The sequence below is a fragment of the Seriola aureovittata genome, chromosome 1, assembly GCF_021018895.1.
Source record: "Seriola aureovittata isolate HTS-2021-v1 ecotype China chromosome 1, ASM2101889v1, whole genome shotgun sequence".
Classification (NCBI taxonomy): Eukaryota; Metazoa; Chordata; class Actinopteri; order Carangiformes; family Carangidae; genus Seriola; species Seriola aureovittata.
The window spans coordinates 26,986,565-27,010,210 of NC_079364.1; the positions used below are offsets into that span (position 1 = coordinate 26,986,565).

General features: G+C 40.2%; 1 protein-coding gene across 4 annotated transcripts in view; it reads right to left on the minus strand.

Moving 5' to 3' along the window:
• Positions 1 to 362: 362 nt before the first annotated feature.
• ntrk3b (neurotrophic tyrosine kinase, receptor, type 3b) overlaps positions 363 to 23,646 on the minus strand; it is a 176,159-nt gene continuing 152,875 nt past the window's right edge. For all 4 annotated transcript variants that reach the window (XM_056371538.1, XM_056371529.1, XM_056371546.1 and 1 more), the window contains 3 exons: positions 22,673 to 22,916; positions 7,611 to 7,769; positions 363 to 3,738 (listed from right to left, as the gene is read on the minus strand). In XM_056371538.1, coding sequence (XP_056227513.1) covers positions 3,553 to 3,738; positions 7,611 to 7,769; positions 22,673 to 22,916 — 589 coding nt within the window. In that variant the 3' untranslated portion in view covers positions 363 to 3,552. The remainder of the gene's footprint in view (positions 3,739 to 7,610; positions 7,770 to 22,672; positions 22,917 to 23,646) is intronic.

The following is a 23,646-nucleotide window of genomic DNA, read 5'->3' on the forward strand; positions in this document are numbered from 1 at the left end:
GACAGAAGAGGAGGAAAAATGACTTGTGCTGATTTTGGCCTTATGTGGTTAACTTCTGTGTTTCAGAATTGGCGGCCCACAGTTATTATAAGACACACAATGACTGGGCCACAGACACAAACAAAAGATGGTCTTTCAAAGTGTGGCGTTATATTAAGAAAGTTTGTCCTGCTGGAGTAAAAATAAACACTAAATCCATACAAACTCCACAGTGACTGTTCTGCAGCCAGTCCTGACCTCTGCCAGAGAAGAAAAGACATGTTTCTAACCACTTGAGGAGTGGATAGATGAAAAGCAGATAACACAGGTGCACACTGAATGCATGCCGTTCAGCTGTCTGAGAGATTTAGATGAAGACAAGATTTAGTCAAATTCACACATCTTTATAAGACAGGACAAAATGGAAAAGGAGATCGTCTGATTGTTTGAAGACATTTTCTTAAGAGAGTCACATTAATACAAAGATCTATCATGGAATACCAGTATTTTATATACTGCAGTTGTTATACCACATTTTTATATTCTGTAACATGTGTACATGGTAATACTTTGCTTCAATACTTTGCAACTTTGCTTCAAAAAGTGATCAGTTAGTTCATCCAAGAAAAGAAAAAAGAACAAAAAAGAAAAACTTTTTAAAACAATATTCAACTCACCATGAAAGGATTACAATACCCTGCAAATGCTCACAGTCTGTGTCATAATGTCTTTAAGCGTTTATCTTTACCACAAGAGAATACACAAAAACTGAATGCTTTGGGTAACTCATTGGATTTGATCCTGCCTTTCATATAAAACACTTGAAATAACCGAATGCTCATTAATGATTTACATAGTCCCGAGGGGAACAGAGACAACACTGTGATACTGTGAGAATTCATGTCAAGATAATAAGGAAAAGATGTGAAGAGTTCCACTCCAAAACGTTACGTATCCAGATACAACATAAAATAAAATCGTTGCCTGAGGTTTTTCATTCATGTCGCAGAAATCTACAGGACCCCCCCCCCCCACGTAAAAATAAACTAATTCTGTCAACTGAGCATTTCATCATGAATGATTCTTGTAATATCATTTGGTTTGAGTTTCTTTTTTTTTTTTTTTTTGCTGTTAAGCTGTTTTTGGGGTGGGGGTCAGGGGGTCATGCTTTTTGGTCACATTTTGGAACAAAACTCTTCATGTTTTTCATGTTCATTAATACTGTAATTATCAAACATATGGAACGCATACCACAGAGTTAGCTGATCCATGTCCTTGATTCTTATTTTTGATGTACCGTCCATGAACGAACACAAGTTTCAGTGGCTCCTCTCTGGTGTAGAACCTCGGCAGCGCTAAACATGCAAAGGCCACGAGTGCGAGGAAGAAAAGAGTGACTGTGAGTCAAGTACAGTTGATGGAAAACAAATCAGAATAGTAAAGAGGAAATGTTTTCATTTTGTTTTTCCAAATGGAACTGTGAGGGAGGAAGCCATCGCGTTTCTTTTCATGGCTTGTGAAGTGGCAGGATGCTGATGGTATCCTCCTAGAATACTTTAAAGCAATCGTTCAGCATGGTGGAAAATACAATTATTTGCTCTCTTGTCAAGAGTTAGATGAGAAGAACGACACCACTCTCGTGCCTACAGGGTAAATATGAAGCTCAAGCAGCTGCTTAGCTTAGCTGAGGACATAAACTGGAAACAAGAGGAAACTAAAGCCGCTTTCATACAGAGATCCTGCTATATTGGCATTTAGAAAACCTTTGTGTGTTTTACATATCCTGCCAGCGTTCAGGAATCAGAGGCGTGACCTGTAACATAACTAATTTAAAACATAAACATAATAATTTTCCAATCCATGGACTCTTTTGTTGAACCTCTTATTGTCTTATTGGACTTTTTGGGAACGCTGTTTGTTAATGGCAGATAAAAAATATTCAACAAACAATGAAATTAGATCTTTCTTTTCTTTTTCAATATTTACCATATCTTAAATGTCAATGTGAATTTGAAAGATGTTTTCTTAGCCCAGAAGCCTTGATTTCACTTCAGCTCACTAAAGCATATTACTAAAAACCTATTAAAACATATTGATTTCACAGGAGCTTTCGAGGTGTTTGGTGGGTGGATTTTGTTTGCTTTAGGCAGAGCTAGCTGATTTCCTGTTCCAGGTCTTTATGCTCAGCTAAGCTAATTGTCTCTTGGCTTTAGCTTCATTCTGAGCTGACAGATGATGAGAGTGGCATCAAACTCTTAGCAAGAAAATAAATAAGTGCATTTTCCCAGAACATCAAACCATTTCCTTATGTTACAGATTTCCTTAGCCTGTCTATGTTAGCCACACTCGTGTGCGAAACAAATGATTTATACTCTCAGTTACAAAAATGTTTTCTTTAGAGTGGAAAAGCAGTTTTACACCAAAAAGCCTGAAGATGACAGAACAGTTTCTCAAAGCATGTGTATGTGTCTGAGGGCTGTGGCGTAAGATATTACTCATCAACACATTGTTCTCACCATCAAAAGCAAATGAACTGGGAAGTGAATGTGAGGCTTCATCACCTCTTTGGAAACGTGTTGTGTTGACCCATGGCTCCGAGTCCCCCCGTTCTCCAAAGTCTGTGATGCAGTGTCAGTGGGCTTTTCAAACTGCATTCGCTGCCGTTCACCTTCAACACATAAGACAACTTACCAGCACTGACACAGGTAATTCCCAAGAGAAATCCCCTCTGGATTAGGATGAAAACAAATACCATAGCTTTAAACTTTAGCCACCCAGATCACAGTCAGAAAAGGAACCAAAATAACATCCGAAAAAATAAGTTAACATAATTTTGACACATAGAATTTTACAATATGTACATTATTTTTTAAATTAAAATAGATTTGTCAGTTGTCTGATTGGGTAGGTTCTCTCCAGAGCGCTCCTTTGTTTTGTTTTTTTTTTGTTGTTTTTTTTTCAACCATCCAGTGTTCTTCCACAGAAGCAGAATTCCCATAAAAGCTGAGTGCCGGCCAATCAGAGTGCAAGTAAGGCTTCCTTCGTTAAGTCCCTGCCAATAGTTTGTCGGTGATGTCTTCGGACAGGGCCGAGCCCTTAGCAACACACATGGCAGAGCCTCCAACACCTTGACAAAAAGAAATAAATATAAAATATATGTAATATTTCTATATATATTCATAAAACCAAACCCAGGATAGATTTTAACTCTGACGTGTTCTCTCTATAATATAATCAAACTATGGCCATTTTCCAATTGCCAGTCCACATACTTCTGTTTTCGTCTCCATTTTTGTGTATTTTTGCAGTTTTTTTCGAGGGAAAAAAAAGTCTTCAAACCTGTACATCTTATACGCAAGTAAACAAAATGTAAAAGTGCGTGTTTTTTGAATACGTTTTATCCACTATATCCAAAAGTGTTGCAGGCACTTAAGTCCTTCCCAAACATTTGTAGATGTTTTTCGACAGTGGAGCAGGTTGGTTTGGTTATTCCTGGATTCATGTGGGTCGGTCTGTCTGTATGTCTCTGTCGATCTGTCCGTCTGGCGAGGAATGGGCCATCCGGGGCTGCTGCTAGCCCAGGATGTCCAGGTAGACCGGCGTGGCTTTTCCCATGGCAAACAGAACCTTCTGAATGTCCTTAATGTTCAGTCGCTGCTGCGGTTCCCTCTGCCAGCAGCCCAGCATGATGTCATACACCTCCTTAGGACAAATCCGTGGCCTCTCCAGAACCCGACCCTGGGTTATGCACTCAATAACCTGCAAAGGAGAGAGGGCAGTGGAGTGAGACAGACGATTTTCATTGACTGATTGCTTTGGTTTGCTCATAATGAGAAACCAGTGACACTGAGCAGACTGTCCTTTGAGCTTTGAACTAATGAAACCGAGATGAAAGAAATAAACCGAGTGTATTCAGTCTTAAATTTGTTCCATATTAGGGGGTAAACAAGATTTTCTTTTCTGCCCCACAGCACAAAATAACAATAACACTGTGATATGTGATTGATCATTTCTTTGGACTTGTGCACTAATTAGCCAGATGACTTGCTGCTGCTGTGACAGGTTGACTTTATTATTTGTGTCAATTCCAGGACACTGTAACTTGTCTATTTGTATGTAATCACTATGGCTGCACTAAAAAATTGCATTTAGAAAGTGTTGTTTTGAGTTTTTTTGTTTGCTTTAAACATTGTCACCACATAATATTCCACACTCAGACACTGATGCCGGCTCAAATATGTTGTTCTTTGTTAGCTTTTTTATCTTTTACAGGTGTAGAATAATTACCGGCACAGCTGAAAAGGAAAAGCAGCGACATATTATGATGTCATGCAATTTCATGCTTTTACAAGCAGGCAGCACAACAGCACGGTGTCAGAACAAAGCATTTCATATTCTGCTGCTATCTGAAGCCTAATTTTCTTGAAAGAGTGTACAACAAACCTAATCTGTGTTTAAATAAATATAATTTTCTATGGTTTTACACGCAAGAGTGTCAACAAAAGGGAAACAACACAAAATATTAAAGCAAACCATGTGGGAAGACCCTGTTCTGTTGTTCTACCTGTTACATCTGTTTACTGAGGTAAGGTCTACGCTTTTTTTTTTCTCCCTGTTACTTTCAGTCATATCTCCTCACCAAAGGAGAGCAGACCTGGCAGACAGGCTGCCATGAGACTGAGATGATGAAGCATCAGCTCCTGCAAAGACATATGGAGCCTCTTTGCATAAATTCCCAGATTACAAACTTTACAATGAACCAATAATAAAGGGTGCAGTGGCCATGGCAACAGTAGCAGATGAAACACATGTGAGAAAATAATCATGTTACGCCATGAATGACACTGAACCCAGCTCAAGCTTAATTCAGAGCTGGTTTTGTAACATGTGGAAACTTTTCTGATAATTTTACGACCTACCAAGTGACAAGGTTGTGGTTATAGATTATGGTGGCAATTTATTTTCCTGCACTTCCTATTACAGACTTACCGAACCGCAATATTATAATTATGTCCTCTACCTACCATTTCCAGTCAGTCATCAAATTAAAATATGGCGACAGGTTTAGGGTTGAGATTAACACAAATAATGAACATTTCCAATGATTATATTAGCAGCACATTCAGAGTTCAATGCTGTTTTCTGAAATGTTCCACACACAATGATCTATCTTTTTTCTCTCTTAAGCTTTTTCTTTTGTTGGCGTTGACTGTACTGTACTTCCCCTTTCTTTGGTTGCCCCTTGGCTCTATATGTGAAAATAATGTAAGAATAACTTTTTTTTCCTTTTCTTTTAAAACTTATTAAATCCCAATAATTAGAGAGAGACTCAAGTGGGTACCCTTCCCTTAAACACATGCTGAGCTGAAGGTGACAAAATACAGACAATAGATTTCATCAAAAGGGGACATATGCCTTGTTTTTTATGTTTGATTTCGGTTATGAATGAGCAAATATGTTTCTTTTGTTTTCTTTTGATTGCCAAAACTCATTCACAGACACAATAGTTGACCTACAAAGTAACACTGATTATATCTGGGGTCAGTTACACCCCAGAAAGGTCGAACTCCTCGTCCCAAGAATAGTGCTGCATAAAGTATTGTAAGTACCAATCACAGATATAGAGCATTTGGAAATCCTTAGTATTTACAGTTAGGGTCTGTGCGACTCTAAACATTATTTTCTGTAGCAGACTTCTTAATATGTCATCAGTTCTGCTTTTTGAGCTGTTACAGGGGGCCCACAGTCTCAAACAGAACATCAGGAACTTAGGTCTTCATTAGAAGTCAATATGGCTTCATTTGTGGTTTGATTTTGTCCCCAGCTGTGAGACTTCTGCTGACTGTGATCATGGAGAACAAGCCAGCAGTTCACAAACTAATATGACTGCAGGATAAACTTTGTGGCATTTTAACATGTGCAAATGAAAATCTAAGACTGTCACTGTGCTTTAACTGTCCAGCAGATTATTTTTCATCAAGGATGACTCTATGACCAGACGTGCCGGTGCTGGAGGGTACTTAATAAAGAGCTTTAGTGTGTCGTGCGTATCCTTTGTAGAAACAATATATAACTGCAAATATCATTACTTTTGCTCTTAGCCAAGGTAGAGGGAAAACAAGGTTGTGATTTGTCACCCTTAGCTCTGTGATCGCAGCTGGAGCCTATGATCATAGTACAAGGCCTGAGCGCAGCCCCTTTTAAATTAACAAGCCCCTCAGATGGACAGATAATCGGCGGGATGCTCAGCTACAGGCTGATGTCACAGACTGGACTGGGAGGCAGGAGGAGCAGTGTTAAACAGAGGAGGTGGAGATGCAACATCCTTGAAGTGCATTATTATATCAAAATGTGAAGACACAATATAGTTACCATATCAGCTTCAGGGTTGTTAAATATCATCTTACTCCACCTGTCTTACAGTGTCTTGTATATATTCTGTACATATCTCTGTTTGAAATGCACAAACCTTGGCAACATCTTTTTATGGCTGCGCTGCTACGTTCTCCACGTCTCGTACATCGTTTTATACACGTTTCCCCATAAATTACACATATTTTATATCTTTGGAAGCTCCTCTAGAACTGAATAACGTTTTGTTGGTTTGAGCACTTGTAAACATCAGTCGTGCAGCTCCACACAGGAACGTGGTGGAGCCTGCAGGGCCTGTTTGAAAACATGGCCTGTTTGAGACAAGTTCCTATAGCACGCAGGTAATAATTTATCATTGTCACTGATGCCCAATTATAATTGTTGGAGTAATGTATCACTGTGTAATGTGTTAGACGAATATGGATAACTGAATAATAAGTACAATATTCCAATCTAACACCACCTGAAGACTTTTAGCTATGACAAAATACTGTACTCATCTGATTACATTGTGATAGACTTTGGCAATGTAGTTTAATCAGCTGAGTGTTTCATTTAGAGTGTCTCAAAACTCCTTATGCTCAAGATACATAGAAAAGTGTCAAGCCCAAGAACATATTGATGTTTCAATTGAAATACTTATAAGTGCTGCGCACGCAACATGCCAGGTTATTCTTTTAGGTCAATTTAATTTTCTCAATATGCTCGCTTTACAAGAGTAATCCTAATTGAATTTTATTGATTCAAAGCAGAGCCTCCAATGAAAAAACAAACCAATCATGGGTGTTATGTAATGCAGCATCTTGTCTGGTGGCAAAGCGGCATCAATTTATCACCTCGTTGGGCCAGTGTGAGTCTCAGAAAGAAAGAAAAGAAAACAACATGAGGCAGTAGATTAAAATCCAAAATGGCAATGTTCATTTAAATCTACTGTTTGAGAGCTCATGCTTTCACTTTGACTAAAGCAAAGTGGAGTATTTTCTCACCCGATATGCTCAGTGAGGGTAGGGCCAATCTATTCAAGATCATCCTACTTCTCTCCTCGTTAATAGCACAAGATCAATTAGGTTTACTGTTTTTATGTTTTTGCAATAAACGCCTTTAGTTTGTGTTTCGAAATGGATAAATAGATTTCAACATTTACCACCAGATAACCTACAATTTTCAATGTGTACACGAATGCCTGCGGCACAGTCTTTGCCAATATATACGTATTGTATCTTGTTGAGGTTTATCTACAAGCTTCAGGCTCTTTGTACCTCATTGTTACCCAGCTGAAACCAAGGCTGCTTCCCATAGGTAAAGATCTCCCACAGGATGACTCCAAAGCTCCAGACGTCGCTTTCCGTGGAGAATTTCCTGTACATGATGCTCTCGGGGGGCATCCAGCGAATAGGTAGCATGGTATGTCCTCCAACCTGAGGAGAAGACACGAGAAGAGATGTTTTAATGCAAATGGAAATGTTGTCGCTAAAACACAGATTAGAAAATTCAGTCATCAACACAACTCCCAGGCGCCCGGGGATTAACTGTCCTTGTATGTAACTGATACGACGGGCTTAACATCTCATGAATGTGTGCTGTGCTGCTGGATGTTGACAGTGATGCGATACAGGAAAATGCTGACTTATCTGCCACCTGCTCTGTATGCATTGAATCATTGGATGTGAAATTCTTGAGGTTTAAATCGCCCCTTTGTTCTTGATGAAAAATAGCAATCTGCAGTCCCTTCTCTGCAGAAGTACCGGCATTAAGCAGAGAATGAAAAGCTCTCAAAGCTGGAAACTCAATGTATTCTAATCATTTTTAATAAAAGACCGTCTCAATCAAAGGGTTAAGAAAATTACTGGAAGTCTGCTCATTTGGACTCTGCTAGTAAAGAAGTTCATATGGCTGGAAATGTGAATAGCTGAATTTAGTTTTCTCTGCTCAAAGTAGATGCTAAATATCAAAATACAAACCTTCTGTATTCACGAGGTTTGCATGAAGCAAGGTAACAGCTGAGGCGCAGGAAATATCAGCTGTAAGGGAGTTAATGTCTGCAAACCAGTAGAACGTGAAATGAAGTCTCCCTTACTGTAAACCCTCTGAGGCTGGATATTAATCAATTAAACAATCATCCATTAATCATCCTTGCTCTCAGCTTCCATTAGCAGGCATTGTTTTAAAATCTATTTCCCATTCATGTCACTGGCTGTGCTTTAATCATGGCGGAGATGAGCTGGACAAGACCGATGTGGGAATGAGTGGGTGCGTGTGTGTGTGTGTGTGTGTGTGTGTGTGTGTGTGTGTGTGTGTGTGTGTGTGTGTGTGTGTGTTATTGGAATGAGTATTGCAAGTTTCAGCTCAGAATCCTCGGACAGCATTAATTACAGTGATTACTGTGAAGATCAGGAGTCCAAGTACACTTCGACAGATGACGTTATTAACATGCTGCTGTGATTTCATGCGAAGGCTGCCGGAGCTGGAGCCAACGTACACTTCCCTTTGTTACTGCGCGCTGAACTGTTGCTGTGCATTATGTCTCTTCCTGAGAGAATCACACAAAAAGAATCTTCATTTACAGGCCATTTAACGTTTCCAGAACTTTCAACTGCGCAACTGTCATAACCGTATACGACCACCTGTTATTAATGAGAGCAAAGTTCTTAGATGACACGATGACAATTGAGCTGTTTCCATGAACATTGAGAAAATTCCATCTGCTGACAGAGACCATGAGATGTGTTTTAAAGCCCCAAGGAAAAGAAAAAAAGCCAGTGGGCCTTTAGTTTTTTTTTTTTTTTTTGTCAAGGTTGCACTAAAAATTAAATCACTTTTACTTTTGCATATATAAGAAATCTGATGGGTGGTCATTCACATTAAAACCACACAAAGTCCCAAAAAACAAAGCACATGCAGTATATAGTATATTAAAAAAAATGGATTGGTAGTTCAAAAACTAGACACAGATAATGAAATGTGGAGAGTACTAATTGAATACAATGAACAAGATAAAAACTGTGAAACAGAATTGATAGACTTGAATGAACACTAATAACTCTCTCACTGTATGTATATGGGTAAAAGCGTGATTTAATAATGAGTAAATGTAGATGTTAAAATATGGAAAATGGATTTGCACTTATATAGTCTTACTGACCACTCAAAGCGCTCTACAATACTTGCCACATTCACCGATTCAGTCACACATTCATACATTGATGGAACAGTGATCAGGGGCAATGTGGGGGTCAGTATCTTGCCCAAGGATACTTCGTCATGCGGCCTGGGGGAGCCGGGATCGAACCACTGACCTTCTAATTAGTGGACCACCCACTCGACCTCCTGAGCCACAGTCAATAGCATGTTTACTTTGCCAAATAGAACCTAATACATATGAGACTACATACTGATAACATAGTAGCAGATACAAGTGACCTGCGGGTTGAGCGGGTTTGGTAAGCTGACTAGAAAATATCTCACACGAGTTGGGTCAAAAAGGGACAAAGTGGCGTTCCAACTAGATTACTTTTAAGATGTGAAGAACGCATCGTTTTTGTGTATCTGTGTGTGTGTGTGCGTGTGCGTGTGTGTGTGTGTGTGTATGAGAGAGCGAGAGAGAGAGAGAGAGAGAGAGAGCTACAAGCTGGTGGTTTGGTTTGGGTTTAGGTCAGTTTTGGACATTTTTACAGGCTGGACGGTGAGGATTGTCTCTCTTAATGGCTCGGGTGTCTGTGGGATTAAAAAACACTGACATATCACTACTCGCCATTAATTGCCACTAGTGTAGACTGCACACAAGATAAAAATATAATTATTGTTCTAGTGTATGTACTAATCCTACCTGATAATGCAAACAAATTAAGAAATGATAGACTTTTAATTCCAAATGTGATTTTATAACACCGCAGACTTATTGTATAGAATTTGTTGTCCTCTCACTTCCTGCTGTCATTTTGTTTTTATCTGGTTCAGCTTTTAGTCTTTGCTCTTGTTATCTTGATAAAAATGTCAAGATAACAACAATCTTTTTTGTCAAGACAACAAGGTGGTTTTTTATGCCTCTTTGACATATTTTGTCCCTAAGTCAGTGGAAGTACGCTTGCAGCATATCAGACACACCTCTACCATCCATCCATCCATTCATCTGAGCTCATTTTCTATGCATAAGGACAAGACCAAATCAAATGCAGTCATACATACCATAAACTCTGAAGTCATCATTAGGACAACCTCTTAGCTTGTAGCTGTATTTACCCTCACATGGCTCTATACGTCTTGGTTACAGCACAATCACGTTCATTTTATTCATTCTCTCATAAAAAGTTCTATTCCCAACTCCATTTATCAGCTCCAACATCTGTGTGCCTTCAGCTGTGAGCACTGTGTGGCGTTTTAAATATGGAAAAGACAAAACAGAATAAAACAAAAAAAACTCAAGTCTTACTAATTACCTCCTGGTTCCGTAGTGCAGTCATGCTCATTTCATTTGAAAGTCAGCAGATGAATCTCATTTTATTGGTTATTTTAAAGGCTCTGTAAATGTGATTTTAACATTATAATAATATATTTTAATAATATAGCAGCAAACAACTATTTTCTATGTAAGGAAGTCACACACCCGCTTTGTATTGCAATCTGTTCTCAATTCTCTGTTCTTTGTTTTGTAGTTGGTCTGGCCGTGTGTGTGTGATCGTGAGTCCAACACATGTGGGCCACCCACATACGAGATGGCACAGTGCCGTACGCAACGTTCAGATGAAAGTGACCTCCCAGAATTTCCTCCTCTGAGCAAACCACATTTTCCAACTATACAGATCTTCAACAAAGAAAAAGGCAAGACCAGAACACAGGCGGACTAGCCATGGGCTCAAACCCCCACATTAAAACATCCATACATTTTTTAAGTTTTTACCGACCACATCAGTATCTTTACTGGCTCCGTCATTCAGTGTTGACTGTTTTCATTAGTGACCGGCAACAGTTGGCATGATAACATTAGCTAACTTGCTGTTACCAGTAAGCCTGTTATGAATGTTGCTATCGCTAGTTGGCTTAATACCAGCACTGCTGTGCAGCATATCATATAGGCAATGCCAACGTGGGCTAATGGCTGTCACTACATTGTTTTTTGTTGGCTTTCATACACAGGGTAACTCTATTCAGTTGTGCTTCTTGTTGTGTGTTTGGTGGCTGAGAACATGTTCAGAGGGGAGGGGGAGTTGTGGCTAAAGGGAGGCCTATTTAGCATTTGTTTTGATCTGACTTCAGATAAGTGTTGGTGTGTAAATGACATTTCTGCATCAGTTTGCTGACTTGTGGGTCTTCCCTATTTGTGCTACAGTGACACAGCATTTTAGTCAGGTAATGTCACTTCTAGGGCTGAACAATTATTCTCATTTAATGATAAAATCACAATATGATAAAACAAGATTTTCTATCCATAAAAGGCTGCAGTTACACTCCGGTCATGTGGCATGCAAGTGAGAGTAGAGCAGTCGGCTAAAAGAGGGAGCGACAACTTGGCACGCTACACTTTGACCTGTTGTATAATGGCTTCAGGCTCGACAGAACCTGGCACTGCGGAAACTTTAGTCTCTAAGAGGAGCAGTACATCGGTTGTGCGGAACTATTTTCATGGTTAAAATGCCGACTACCAGTGTGTCAGGTAAGCCAAATACCACGCGACAAGGATCACTGACCGAGATGTTTGAAAGCATAACTCCATGTGAACGCATTTAAAATGGCACGGGGAAATTACTCGGGCAATAACAGAGTTCATAGGGAAAGATACAATGCCTCTCAGCATGGTGACCAAGCCTGGGTTTACGGCTTTGATAAATACACTGGATAAGCGGTACAACATGCCCTCCTGACATATTTTAGCCAGGCTGCCATACCAGAGCTATATAAAAATGCAAGCTGAGAGTCGCAGTGGAGTTTTTCGCTACTACAACTGACCTGTGGTCAAGCCGTACAGCAGAGCCCTGTCAGAGTCTTACGGTGCATTTCATTAATGAAGACTTGATGGATAATTTTACACGCTTACAAGGCTGTAAACAAATCAGTCAATATACTACTGTGACTGAAGTAGTTAAATAAAAATGTCATCCATATCTATTCATGCATCATCTATTTTCATCATGATGTGATGAAATATGGAATATGCCTGGCCTGCAGGAAAGAACAGTTTATGTTATATCTAATATTGCATTAGTCATAATATAGAATGATTTATTGCTTGTTGTTGTTTGTTGAATAATACAAATTGGTATATAAAAAAAAGAAAATTACAATTACATAATTTTTTATTACATTACTTTAAAAAAGACACAGCTTTAAATAACTATTCTACAGTGGTGTTACTACAAAACTCAGAGAACCCAGGACATTGCCTTGAAGAACTAAATGGTTCATAACCCTTGGTAGTACTTTGACCAAGCAATCATTCTTTATGGAAAGCTGGCCACTCACAAAAGAAAACCTCAAGATATTTTATATCTTGCCTCTTCACTGTGTTTCTGGGTATTTTGTGCCATGTTGGACCTTGGAGCTCCTCATGTAAAGCCTTGAGTGCCTTGAATAAGTCGATAACTGGTGAGTAGTGTAGAGTGTTTACTGCACAGTGATATCATGATGCTGTATGCCTCCCGTACATTAAAACCAAATCGATATTGTACACATGGCCTGGAGGTCAACAAGACTGTTAGAGGCAGTTTTCTACAATAATACCTAAATGCTGACTGTGAATCAAAATCACACATCATTAACTTCCTGAATATCCAGCTTTTGGTCTTTTTGGTGTTTCAGCAAAAACAAATGGAGGGCATCCTTTCACTTCCCTCCGTCTCCCGTCACTGAAGAAGTGTAATTTCATACTGTAGTCAGTCTTTAACTATTTTGTCTCTTTGAACAAGTCACTGGATGTAAGTGGAACTACGAAAATGACCTCAAAACAGTCTTTAAACATATATCAAAATAAGTTTACTTCACAGACAGACTTTGATTCCCTATTTGTTCTGACAGATTTGCAAAATGTCATTATGTTGACTTCTTTTACTCCTCAGCACACTGTGTTTTAAAAACTTTTGTTTTCTATCTTTTTCCATTTATCTAAAAGTCCAGAATTGGGATGCTCAGCCCACACTTATTTTTCAGCCCCATCCTGCTTCACATTAATACATTTACACACATTTACACCTCAGAGCTGCCCAGTACAACCACAGTCTAACGCTAATCCCACGAGGGGTTAAGTGCTCTTCTCAACTGCATCTCAGTGTAGAGTTGTAAAGTGAGGAGAGAACACTTTTATGTCATTTTACCCGGATCCTCCAGTCATAATTCTGCCTCACGATAACTTGCCCAAGGGCATCTGTGGTATTAGCAGAATCTCAAAGAGAGAAACATCCTTTAGCTCCTAATTTTTCTGCGCTCCTCCCTGCCAGATCGCTCTCTGGCTGAGTCCCAGCCTAAACAAGTATTATCCACCGCCACAGCCCTCGAAGAACAATTGAAGCCGTTGGTGTTTTTCTTCAATGATGGGACAGATAAAACAGTAATTAAGGTAAACATAAATTTGAGAATGGTTTCGAGTAAGGTGCCCTTTCTCTATATCTTGAACACACACAGTATTTATTGACAGTCCCAGAGTAAATTTTGTGGCATTGAGGAGGGTTGGCAGTAGTTTTCTCTTTCGCGTTCACCCCCAACCTCATTTGCCAGGGTTCTACTGCAAGCTAATGGCCAAATGAATACTGACTTATGCACCACCTGTTCTCATTAGACATGACACGTTTTAGTACAGTACACAACATTAAGCCAATATTGATGCCGAGACCAGTTGCCCCTGTTGTGTAAAACCTCTGGGCCGAGCCAAGCTAGGTGGGCTGAAAGTGAGGTGAAGGAGTTGGCGAGGGGCTGTATACCAATCTGTCCCCCTGTGGAGCTTTATAAAGATTAAACAGAATTAATTAAGTTCCTGTTAGCCTAAATGACTTATCTGAGGTCCACCCTGCCCATTGCACGCAAGGCTAAACCTCATCAGATGCATACTAATGATTTAACCGCCGCTGCAGTGGCGAGGGGCATTAAAACTGGCTGACTCTCTACTTCCCAAATGACTGCATGCTATCACCTTGGGTTTTTGTGACAAGGCCATAGCAATTAGTTTGGAACATGGGGGAAAAAGAAAAAAAAGGCTGAACACATAATAAAAATAAAATAATTGCCCCTGTAATTATCCTCATCTTTCTCACTCAATGTCATATCGAGAAGCTGGCAATGCTCTGCGGGGAGTGAGGAATGAGTCTGGGGCTTTTTTTTTTTGTTGCTGTGTAAACTGGATTAGTGCTCTGCCTGTCCCACCGTGGCAGGGGAGTGATTGGATTAATGGCGTGGAGAGCACAGCAGCATGGCAGGGGGATAGATTACTGGCCCAGTTGGGCTCTTCGATGGGCGCTCTGTGGCCTGCAGGGAGCCCTGGGAGGCCCCAGACATCTTAAAGGGCCCTGATAACCATCTAGACACACTTTCTCTCCCTGCTCTAACCACGCTGATATCTCTGCTCTCCCAGCTCAAACAGCAGCGAACACAAGTTCACTTTTAGAGGCTATGATGTCCATTAGGTTTCTACCTGCTGCGCTGCTGCCAAGTGGAGATAAAGTGGTATCTACTCTGGCTGCTGCATGCCGGTGGGTGGTGAAAGTTTCTGAGGGTTTTCAAAACACGTACATACACGCATATACGCAAACACACACACACACACACACACACACACACACACACACACACACACACACACACACACACACAACACTGCGTAGTTGCTATCATGCAATTTTACATTCACATTTTTAGTATTTAGCTCACAGTACAATACCATGTGTACGTAGGTAGCTTCTTAGTGTTGCTGCTGACTTTGTAATTGCGGTCTGAATATGAGATTATTTGCAGTAGCGCCTGTGTCATGCTGTTATGTGTCAGTGGAGAGCTTTTGTACATATTGTTAATATAAAAGTCATTATGTAAACAAAATCAGAGCAATAGTTGACATTTTGGGAAATACACTTATTGCTTTCTTGTCAAGAGTTAGATGAGAAAACTGATACTCTGATATCTGTTCATTAAATATAGGGCTAAAACCAGCAGCCCATTAGCTTATCTTAGCATAAAGCTAGGCTCTCTCCAGACATAACAAAATCTGCCTAAAGCCAACTAGTTAACATGTTAAATGTAATTTTCTACTGTAATATTGTTAACCTCTGTTGGCTAAACGAAAGCAACAACAATCGCAATCATATTACCCTTAATATAATAATGCACTTTTGCATTACTGACTAATGGCTGTTTCTTCACTGGTTTCCTGGCAACAAGACGAAAAGAGTTTCAGAAGTTACTGCTTGTAACTAGGAAACACTCCAACACATAACCTCCAGTAAAACTGCAACCTGTTGATTTTATACATTTTTTGATATTGTACAGATTAAACAATTAAACAAACAAGATAATTAATGAGCTTTTGAGATGCTGGTAAACAGGTTTTGATACCTCTGGAAAGAGCGAGGCTAGCTGTTTCCCCTCTGCACCCAGTCTTTATGCTACGCTAAGATGCAGGTGGTAACATTTACCAGACAGTCATGAAAGCGGTAACAATCTTCACATGAAACTCTCCTCAGGAAAGCAACTAAGCATTTTCCCAAAATGTTGAATTAGCTCCAAAGAATGCAGGAACAGCATTTCCTGGACTCACTAAAGCCACAGAAGTCCTCTAAGGTCAACAGCAGCATATCCTTCATTTCTTAGATTTATTACTCCATAAGAGTGATCATGTAAGACAGCAGTGCTAGGCTAAGAGAGAAAAAAAACAAGACCAAAGGGGAGGGGCAAAACAGACTTTTTTTCCTACAGCAGTAATAAATATGGCCTGTGTACTCATTAGCACCAAGCTGCATACAGTTTTGAGGAGCTTGTGCTTGATAAATAATGCAGCAGAGGAGCGTCTGTTTGATCCTTGAAACAGTACAAACCTGGGGACCATTTTTCTTCAAAGCAAAGCAATGCAGGTAAGCACAGGCTTCCTGGCAGAGACACAAAGAACATCAAGTCCTTGAAACCGAGTCATTGGATTATAACATTGTTACAGCATTTGATAGTCATTAGTCTGGGATTCAAAATTATTTCTATTCTATATCCAAATATTAAGGATAGGATTGCAATTGTTGTTGCCCTTTTTTTTTTTTTAAAACTAAGGTTAACCAGACACATGTTTTTTGTCAGCGCGATCCTGCTTTACATTCAGACAGTGTTGCACTCATTGACGAAGAACAGAACAATCCCGTTGCTAAATGAAAACACTCAGGCTGCAGGCAAACCTCTGGAGAAAAGTCTGAAGAGCGTTTAATTTTCTCTAGCAAAAGAGTAGAAACTGTAAACTTCTACATCTCATCCTTTGACAAGAACATATACAGTATACGTCAGTGCTCATATTTTGTATATTTTGTATTTTGGCTTAAATGAGCTGCTTTGAAGCCACTATCACAGTGGACCTGCAGCTTTAACAAAACCGAACAAAAAACTTTTCTAGAATGCTTTTCATGACACCAGAAATTAAATTTACCACTAACCAATGAATACTATAAAAAATGTAACTGTTTTTTATGAGAAAAATGACAGAAGGAATTTATCTGTCAAGGGCCATTAACTTTACTGCAATGCATATTGTCCTGATACTACTCTTTTTTTCTGTATTAAAGAGGACATGCAATACAAAGAAACCTGTTATTACACTGTGAGAAAATAATACATCTAATATTGATATTTGAGACCGGGTTGACGGAGCTCCCTTCTGTTCGCTGTTCGTGAAACATTTCTGGTAAAAACAGTTCTTCACTCCATCTGCCTTATACCGCCTTTAATGCATAGGAACCTTTAGAGCATTCACTGTCATTTATACCTACCCAAACATGCATAATTCAGTGTTTCACTCTCTGAACTCGGGAAAATATTGCCTGATGTTCCGTGAGGCAGTGGTATAAGACACCTACACAACAGGCAGAGGTGCTACCATCGGCCTGTGCAGGCTCTCCAGTTGTCTCTTTTGAAACAACACAAAGGCGTATTCATCACAGGTGGAGCAGAAGGATATGACAGATAGATGTGATTTGGGACAATATTCGTCTCTTTCTTGAAGTTGTTCCCTTCTGCTGCAAAGTGTCTTGGGAGTCCCAGAGGGCAACAAGCGTCAATACAAGTAGTCAGCGATGGGAGGATTGTGTTCTTGGAAGGGTGCTGCTATTTATAATCACTCGACACAAGGAAAGTGTCCAATACTGTTAGGAGCTTCTCATCTCTGGGCTCTGTCAATATTCCTCTGTGCAGGCGGGCAGTGATGCTATCACAACGCACCAAACAGCAGCTTCTCACACTCACACGCACACACGCACGCGCGCGCACACGCACGCACGCGCGCGCACACACACACACACACACACACACACACACACACATAAACACACACACACACGCGCGCACACGCACACACACACACACATATACATAAACACGACACCCCAAATTCAAACTGACACTGTCTCTATTTACAAACCATTTCTCTAGTTTATGCTTAATCCAACATACAGATTTGCAAGAACTATTCTCCCTTTCTCACTGCAGTGTGTTAGTGTGTGTGTGTGTGTTTGTGTGTGTGTGTGTGTGTGAGCTGAATCAGTAAATTATTCAATAAATTATTCAACCGTCTAAAATTTCCTCAATAAATTCAGCACTGAGTTTGATAGAAGGAACCAACATTTGACTGAAAAAGCTCCCTCAGACTGCTCCCTAGTACACTATTACTGCAAGGTCTATTCACGCTTCTTCTTCACATGTATTTAGCTCCTTGTAATCACAGAATTTGTTTAGGTTTTTGGACACATACACACAAATACAGGTACCCAATTTGCTGAGTAAATAAAGCAATTTTAAGTTATTGTTATTTTTTTATACATATTTTTACAGTTAATGATTTTAGATTTTTCTCTGTCCTTTCTCCTGGCCATTTCCTTTTAAACTGATTCTTTTCAGTGCGGACTCCATTGTTAGCAGAACATGTGGTCACCAGCTGTTTCTTTTCACCTCTCAGTGAGTAGCATAATGTGGTCGGAGGTTTACCCATGGACTGTATATAAAGATGGACGTAGCCTCTGTTACATGAATCACAGGTTTCTGAAGAGGGGTTTTGAAGCTCAGAGCGGGCTGTTCCGCTGTCACCATCTTGGCTGTGTCTGACTCCACCTCACACCCAGCTAATCCAAAAACTTGCATTGTTAACACAGCTGGGCATTTTTCTTAAAGGCTAACCTAAGGCTAATTCATTCACTGGCTAATTAGCTGGTTAATGAGCTAAGCTAAACAACTAGGCATGATGAGCGCACACATCAATACCTGCTTATTAGTGCTAACATCCATCCATCCATCCTTCCATCCATCCATCTTCTTCCACTTATCTGTGGCCGGGTCATATGGCAGCAGGCTTAGCAGGGCATTCTAGTCGCCTTCTCTCCAGCGAAACTTTCCAGCTCCTCCTGGGGGATCCCAAGGCGTTCCCAGGCCAGATGGAATATGTAATCCCTCCAGCGAGTTCTGGGGACCCTGGGGACTTCTACCAGTTGGACGTGCCCAGAGAACCTCAGAACCTCCAAAGGAAGGCATCCAGGAGGTATGGTAATCAGATGCCCGAACAACTTCAACTGGCTCCTTTCGACATGAAGGAGCAGCGGCTTTACTTCAAGCTCCCTTCGTTATTTACATGAAAAATCCTCCAAAGGGCACCAACACAAACATTCAGTGATTCATATTACCTAAGGTGATGTCTGGCAGACAGCTAGTGGCTAGACACCCAGTGGCCAGCCAACTGTGACTGCATCCATCTGTCAATCAGAGCGGCCACACCTTCAACCATGCATAACTTTAAGACTTAATAAAATTCAAACACGTGAGCTATATAAAAACACCTGCCGTACAGTTTTCATAAATATGGGAAATTACCTATAGAGACTAAAATTGGCTTTTGTAAACATGTTTATTTCTGCTGCAAAGTTGGGCATTTTAACATTGGAATCTATGGCGATTGACTCGCTTTTGTAGCCAGCATCAAGCTGCCGTTTGCAGAACCTGCAGTTTTTGGCACTTCCATGTTGGCTTCTTTTTTCAGGTTGCTGCTTGAGTTTATGTGTCTCTAGGCCCACCCCTCTCTGCACAGACAGTATGACCAACCAGCAGGAGTCTGTAGCATAATGTCAAGGACATGATCCTTCACTGGCTTCCCACTCATGAATGTTGCTTGTGGGGCACTGCGGTGGTAGGTAAGTAGTTTTACCCCTCAGCACCCTGTCACTCCCTTATTAATAAACTCATAACATCAGAGTGTATACACATGTGAATACAGTACAATACCCAGCTTACACTGCTCCTAGGTGCCCTATTCTTAAACCGAAGCAAGTGAGTGTCTGTCCTTTGACTGAGGAGTTAACTCTTACTGCGCTTATATATTAGGCTTATAATTGTTCAGAGAACAACAATCAACTGAACCATTTATTCTTCCAGCTGAGCAGCATCTGCTAAATCGGCTGTGACTAGGTCGTAAGAGTCAATTAGAAAAACAAGGAAGCACACTAAGTTTTATCCTTTATTTATCCAGAGAGGCCCATGTGAAACTGCCCAGCACACCCACAGTCATACTGGTTGTCAAACTGGCAGTAGATCAAAAAGGACAAGAACTGTCAGCCGCATCATTCTGAGGATCCAACTCTCCAGTATGATCCAGTGATTTCACTGGGTTATGTGCACAGGCTTTCCCATCGTCCAATGATCATCTTGGAGAATGTTGAAACCACCTTACCTATGTTGGTTCTCTGCTGCCACTGCAGTTCATGCCGCTCGCAGCTTCACCCCTCCAACACCCCACCGCAGCCAGTGTCAAGGCCCCATCTAAAGCTCCCTCTGGCAATCTCAGATGGATGATATTTATAGGGCTCTATCTCTACGCATCTCCTTAATGGACAACAGCAAAGTTCTATGAAATAAAGTTTCTGCATTCATGTTAATTTGCTCCTCTCCTGATTGAAACAAAATTACAGAAAATTCTGCTCCAAAAACTAACCCTGTCTCCAAATAGCTAAACACCCACTAGTATACCTGAAGCTGTGTGAATTTTACTGGCATGAAATATATTAGTTGGCTGCATTTTTCCAAAGCAAACATAATGTGAATCATAATTATGCTGAACAGCAGAGAGGACATGAATCGAAATTTGAAGAGGGAGGGCAATGCCAATGTATGTATAATTGGCATTATAGAAACTGCTGCCCCAACCTAAATATGTTTTCTAGACTAACTTTCCCTTAGCAGAGGAAGTTTGTTAATAGTTTCCATGTTTCACAGAATTTAAAGAGAATGTCAGAGTTCTATTGTAAACTGTCTTTAAGCTAAGCTGTCTTTGGACATTAGAACAAAATCATTTGCAATGAAATGACATTTCACTACTGCAAATATCAAAATGTCATGATAAACAGGGATTACACTCATGTAGCACTGTAACTGCGATATTCACCTCAACATAAACACTCACTTGATAAAGCCAATTCAAAAAGTAAAGACTAGAATGAAATCATATTCAGGCTACAGTGAGCACAAACTGCCGTGGGATGATAACGAGATGACAAACTTAAAATAGAAATCACACACACAAAATCCATACATTCATTTTCGCATTACAGACACAGGGAGACTCGATGTTGCAAATTTTGCACAACCTATGTGGAAGATTTTTAGTACAAGATCTGACATGGTTACCAAGAAACGGGCCTGCTTGAAGCTGCCAGTGTCTAAACGTCCAATTATTCTCCACCACAAAGAGCTTTTAATGAGTATTCCAGACTGTAAGTAGAGTATTTATATACCCTTTATGCTAATCCCACAATAAGCTTTGAATATTATGTTTCACAAGTGTCATGTCATTAAAATATGTCACAGAGCATGAAGAAGATCTGTGATATTCTTTAATTTAAATATTTTCACAAAATCTAATTCAGTGTGAAACTGACTTCAGACAAAGACAATGTTGGAAAATGTATGAAATGTACAAATGTTTGTTGTTATAAGTGTTATGTCGGTTTTAAAAGCCTCCAACTGCAGCTTCTCTGCTGTGATCATAGATCTTTAAACAGAATTATGCATGACTGTTTTTAATAAAGTCAGAGTAATGATCTTCTGTTCCCACTGAAACACCCTCACCTCATTACCAACCTGACACTTCTATATCCACTGAGGGCCAAAACAGTTAGTAGGCTTGATTATACTGATACGCACTCAACCACATCGCAGACATGCACTGAACAATACATATTCAAAGCTTAAATAATATACGAGCCGCACATATGGTGTGCACGGAGGAGCCTCGCTCAAAACACTAAAGAGATCTCGCTCAAATGTCCTAACTAATTATTTTATGTGTGCAGAGATGTTCACCCAGCAGGCAAGTGCTTCATAACTGCTGGCGTTGCCCCCAGCAAACTCTGAACTTGCCCGGCTGTTACGTTGGGAAAACAGAATTAGGCGCACCTGAAGTCTTTTCACAAGACCTACCAGCCAGATCTATACAGCCATCACTCCATAATATCCACTTATTTATTCAGCAAAATGCTAAATTCTTCAGCCCAACAGTTTGGAGCCTGTTTTGCAGCATTCAGAGTTGCTAATCGTGTTAAACAGTAGAGACGACATGAATCGAAAGCTATATAAACAAGCCTCTAAGCATCAAGCTGGAGGCTCAGCAGGCTCATCTCCTACCACACTGCTAAACCTCTCCATCCTCGCCTCAACGTATGAGGTCTGGTGTGGGGGCTTGGGGCTGCACTGGGGAGGGAGGGAGAGCTGCTATAAGTCTCCTTAGGAAAAAAAGATAAAAACAAAAATAACAACAACAAAAAAAAAAAAAGGTCACAGGAGAGAGCAGCAGTCGTCACTCCTTCTCTTTCTCACTCACTTTTTTCGTTAGCAGCATCAGAGGATTTATTTAGGGCTGTTTTGGACCGAGTTGCAAACCAGGACAAAAGAATTGTGAACGTCCATAAGTAAAATTTACTTTTTGTGATCTGTCACACAGGATAGTCCCAGGTCTGATATACAGGAAGCAGCGTGGTAAACAAAGTGTGGGGACAATGCAATAATTATTTGAGAAGTTATATGTATGTATATATATGGCACTTGTCTAGCTCTCAGCACTGAGAGACACAAAATGGCAGATAATCCTGGTGGCATTTGACAAACAAAATAAGGATCTTACCCTGTAGTAGTCGCTGCTGTAGATGTCCCTGGACATGCCGAAGTCTCCAATCTTGACCAGCAGGCCATTGCCCACCAGGCAATTGCGGGTTGCCAGATCTCTGTGGACAAAGTGCTGGGAGGCCAGGTAGACCATGCCCGAGGCAATCTGGGTGGCGATGTGCAGCATCTGGGAAAGACCCAGCTCTCCGTTGGACTGCAGCGGCTGGCCGTCTACCAGGATCATGGCGTCTGGGCCGTGGGCTCTGGGTCACAAAGTGAATAATATTGCTCAATTCGTGGAACTGACATTGATGATAGACAGAGGTTTCTGTTTTAAAGGGTGATGATGTCTTTTTTTTTTTGGTGACCAGCAGCCACTGTGACACCAAGAGGTAATTACAGGATAATAAAATGTTTATTTAACAATGATCATTTTACGACCACACAGGTAAAGAAGAGTCAAAAAGTCCATGATCCAACATTAGGAATCAACAGCTAGCGGTCATACCAGACCAACTAAGGCTGTGGCAGTAAATCTCGAGAGTGGACTGAATTAAGCAAGAGCTTGTTTTATCGCTCTTGAATTCACCTTTTCATTTGTAAGGAGAAGATTGTGTTGTGTCTTCTTTTGTAAGTTTCACAGTCTTGCTTCAACAACTGGATGTAGTAACCTTTAATACTTTTTCAGCATGGCAGACTATAACCTGACCGACCCTTTAATAACCCTTACAGTACTAATAAACCCTTACCATTACCTAATGAGAATAATTAGCATAATAAAGAAACACTCTTAGAAAAATTAACAAATTAACTACAACTTACAAGTACTCAGGCAGCTTTAATAGCAGCGTTAAAGTGCTAAGTGTCTGGGCTGTTTATTTTTTATTAATTCTGTGACTGTTACATGACTCTTTGGTTTTAAAGCAGCTTTTTGCAACATTTTTATGTTTTCAATCCTGTCAGTTTTAACCAAGGCTCAGGTCATCATCAAGG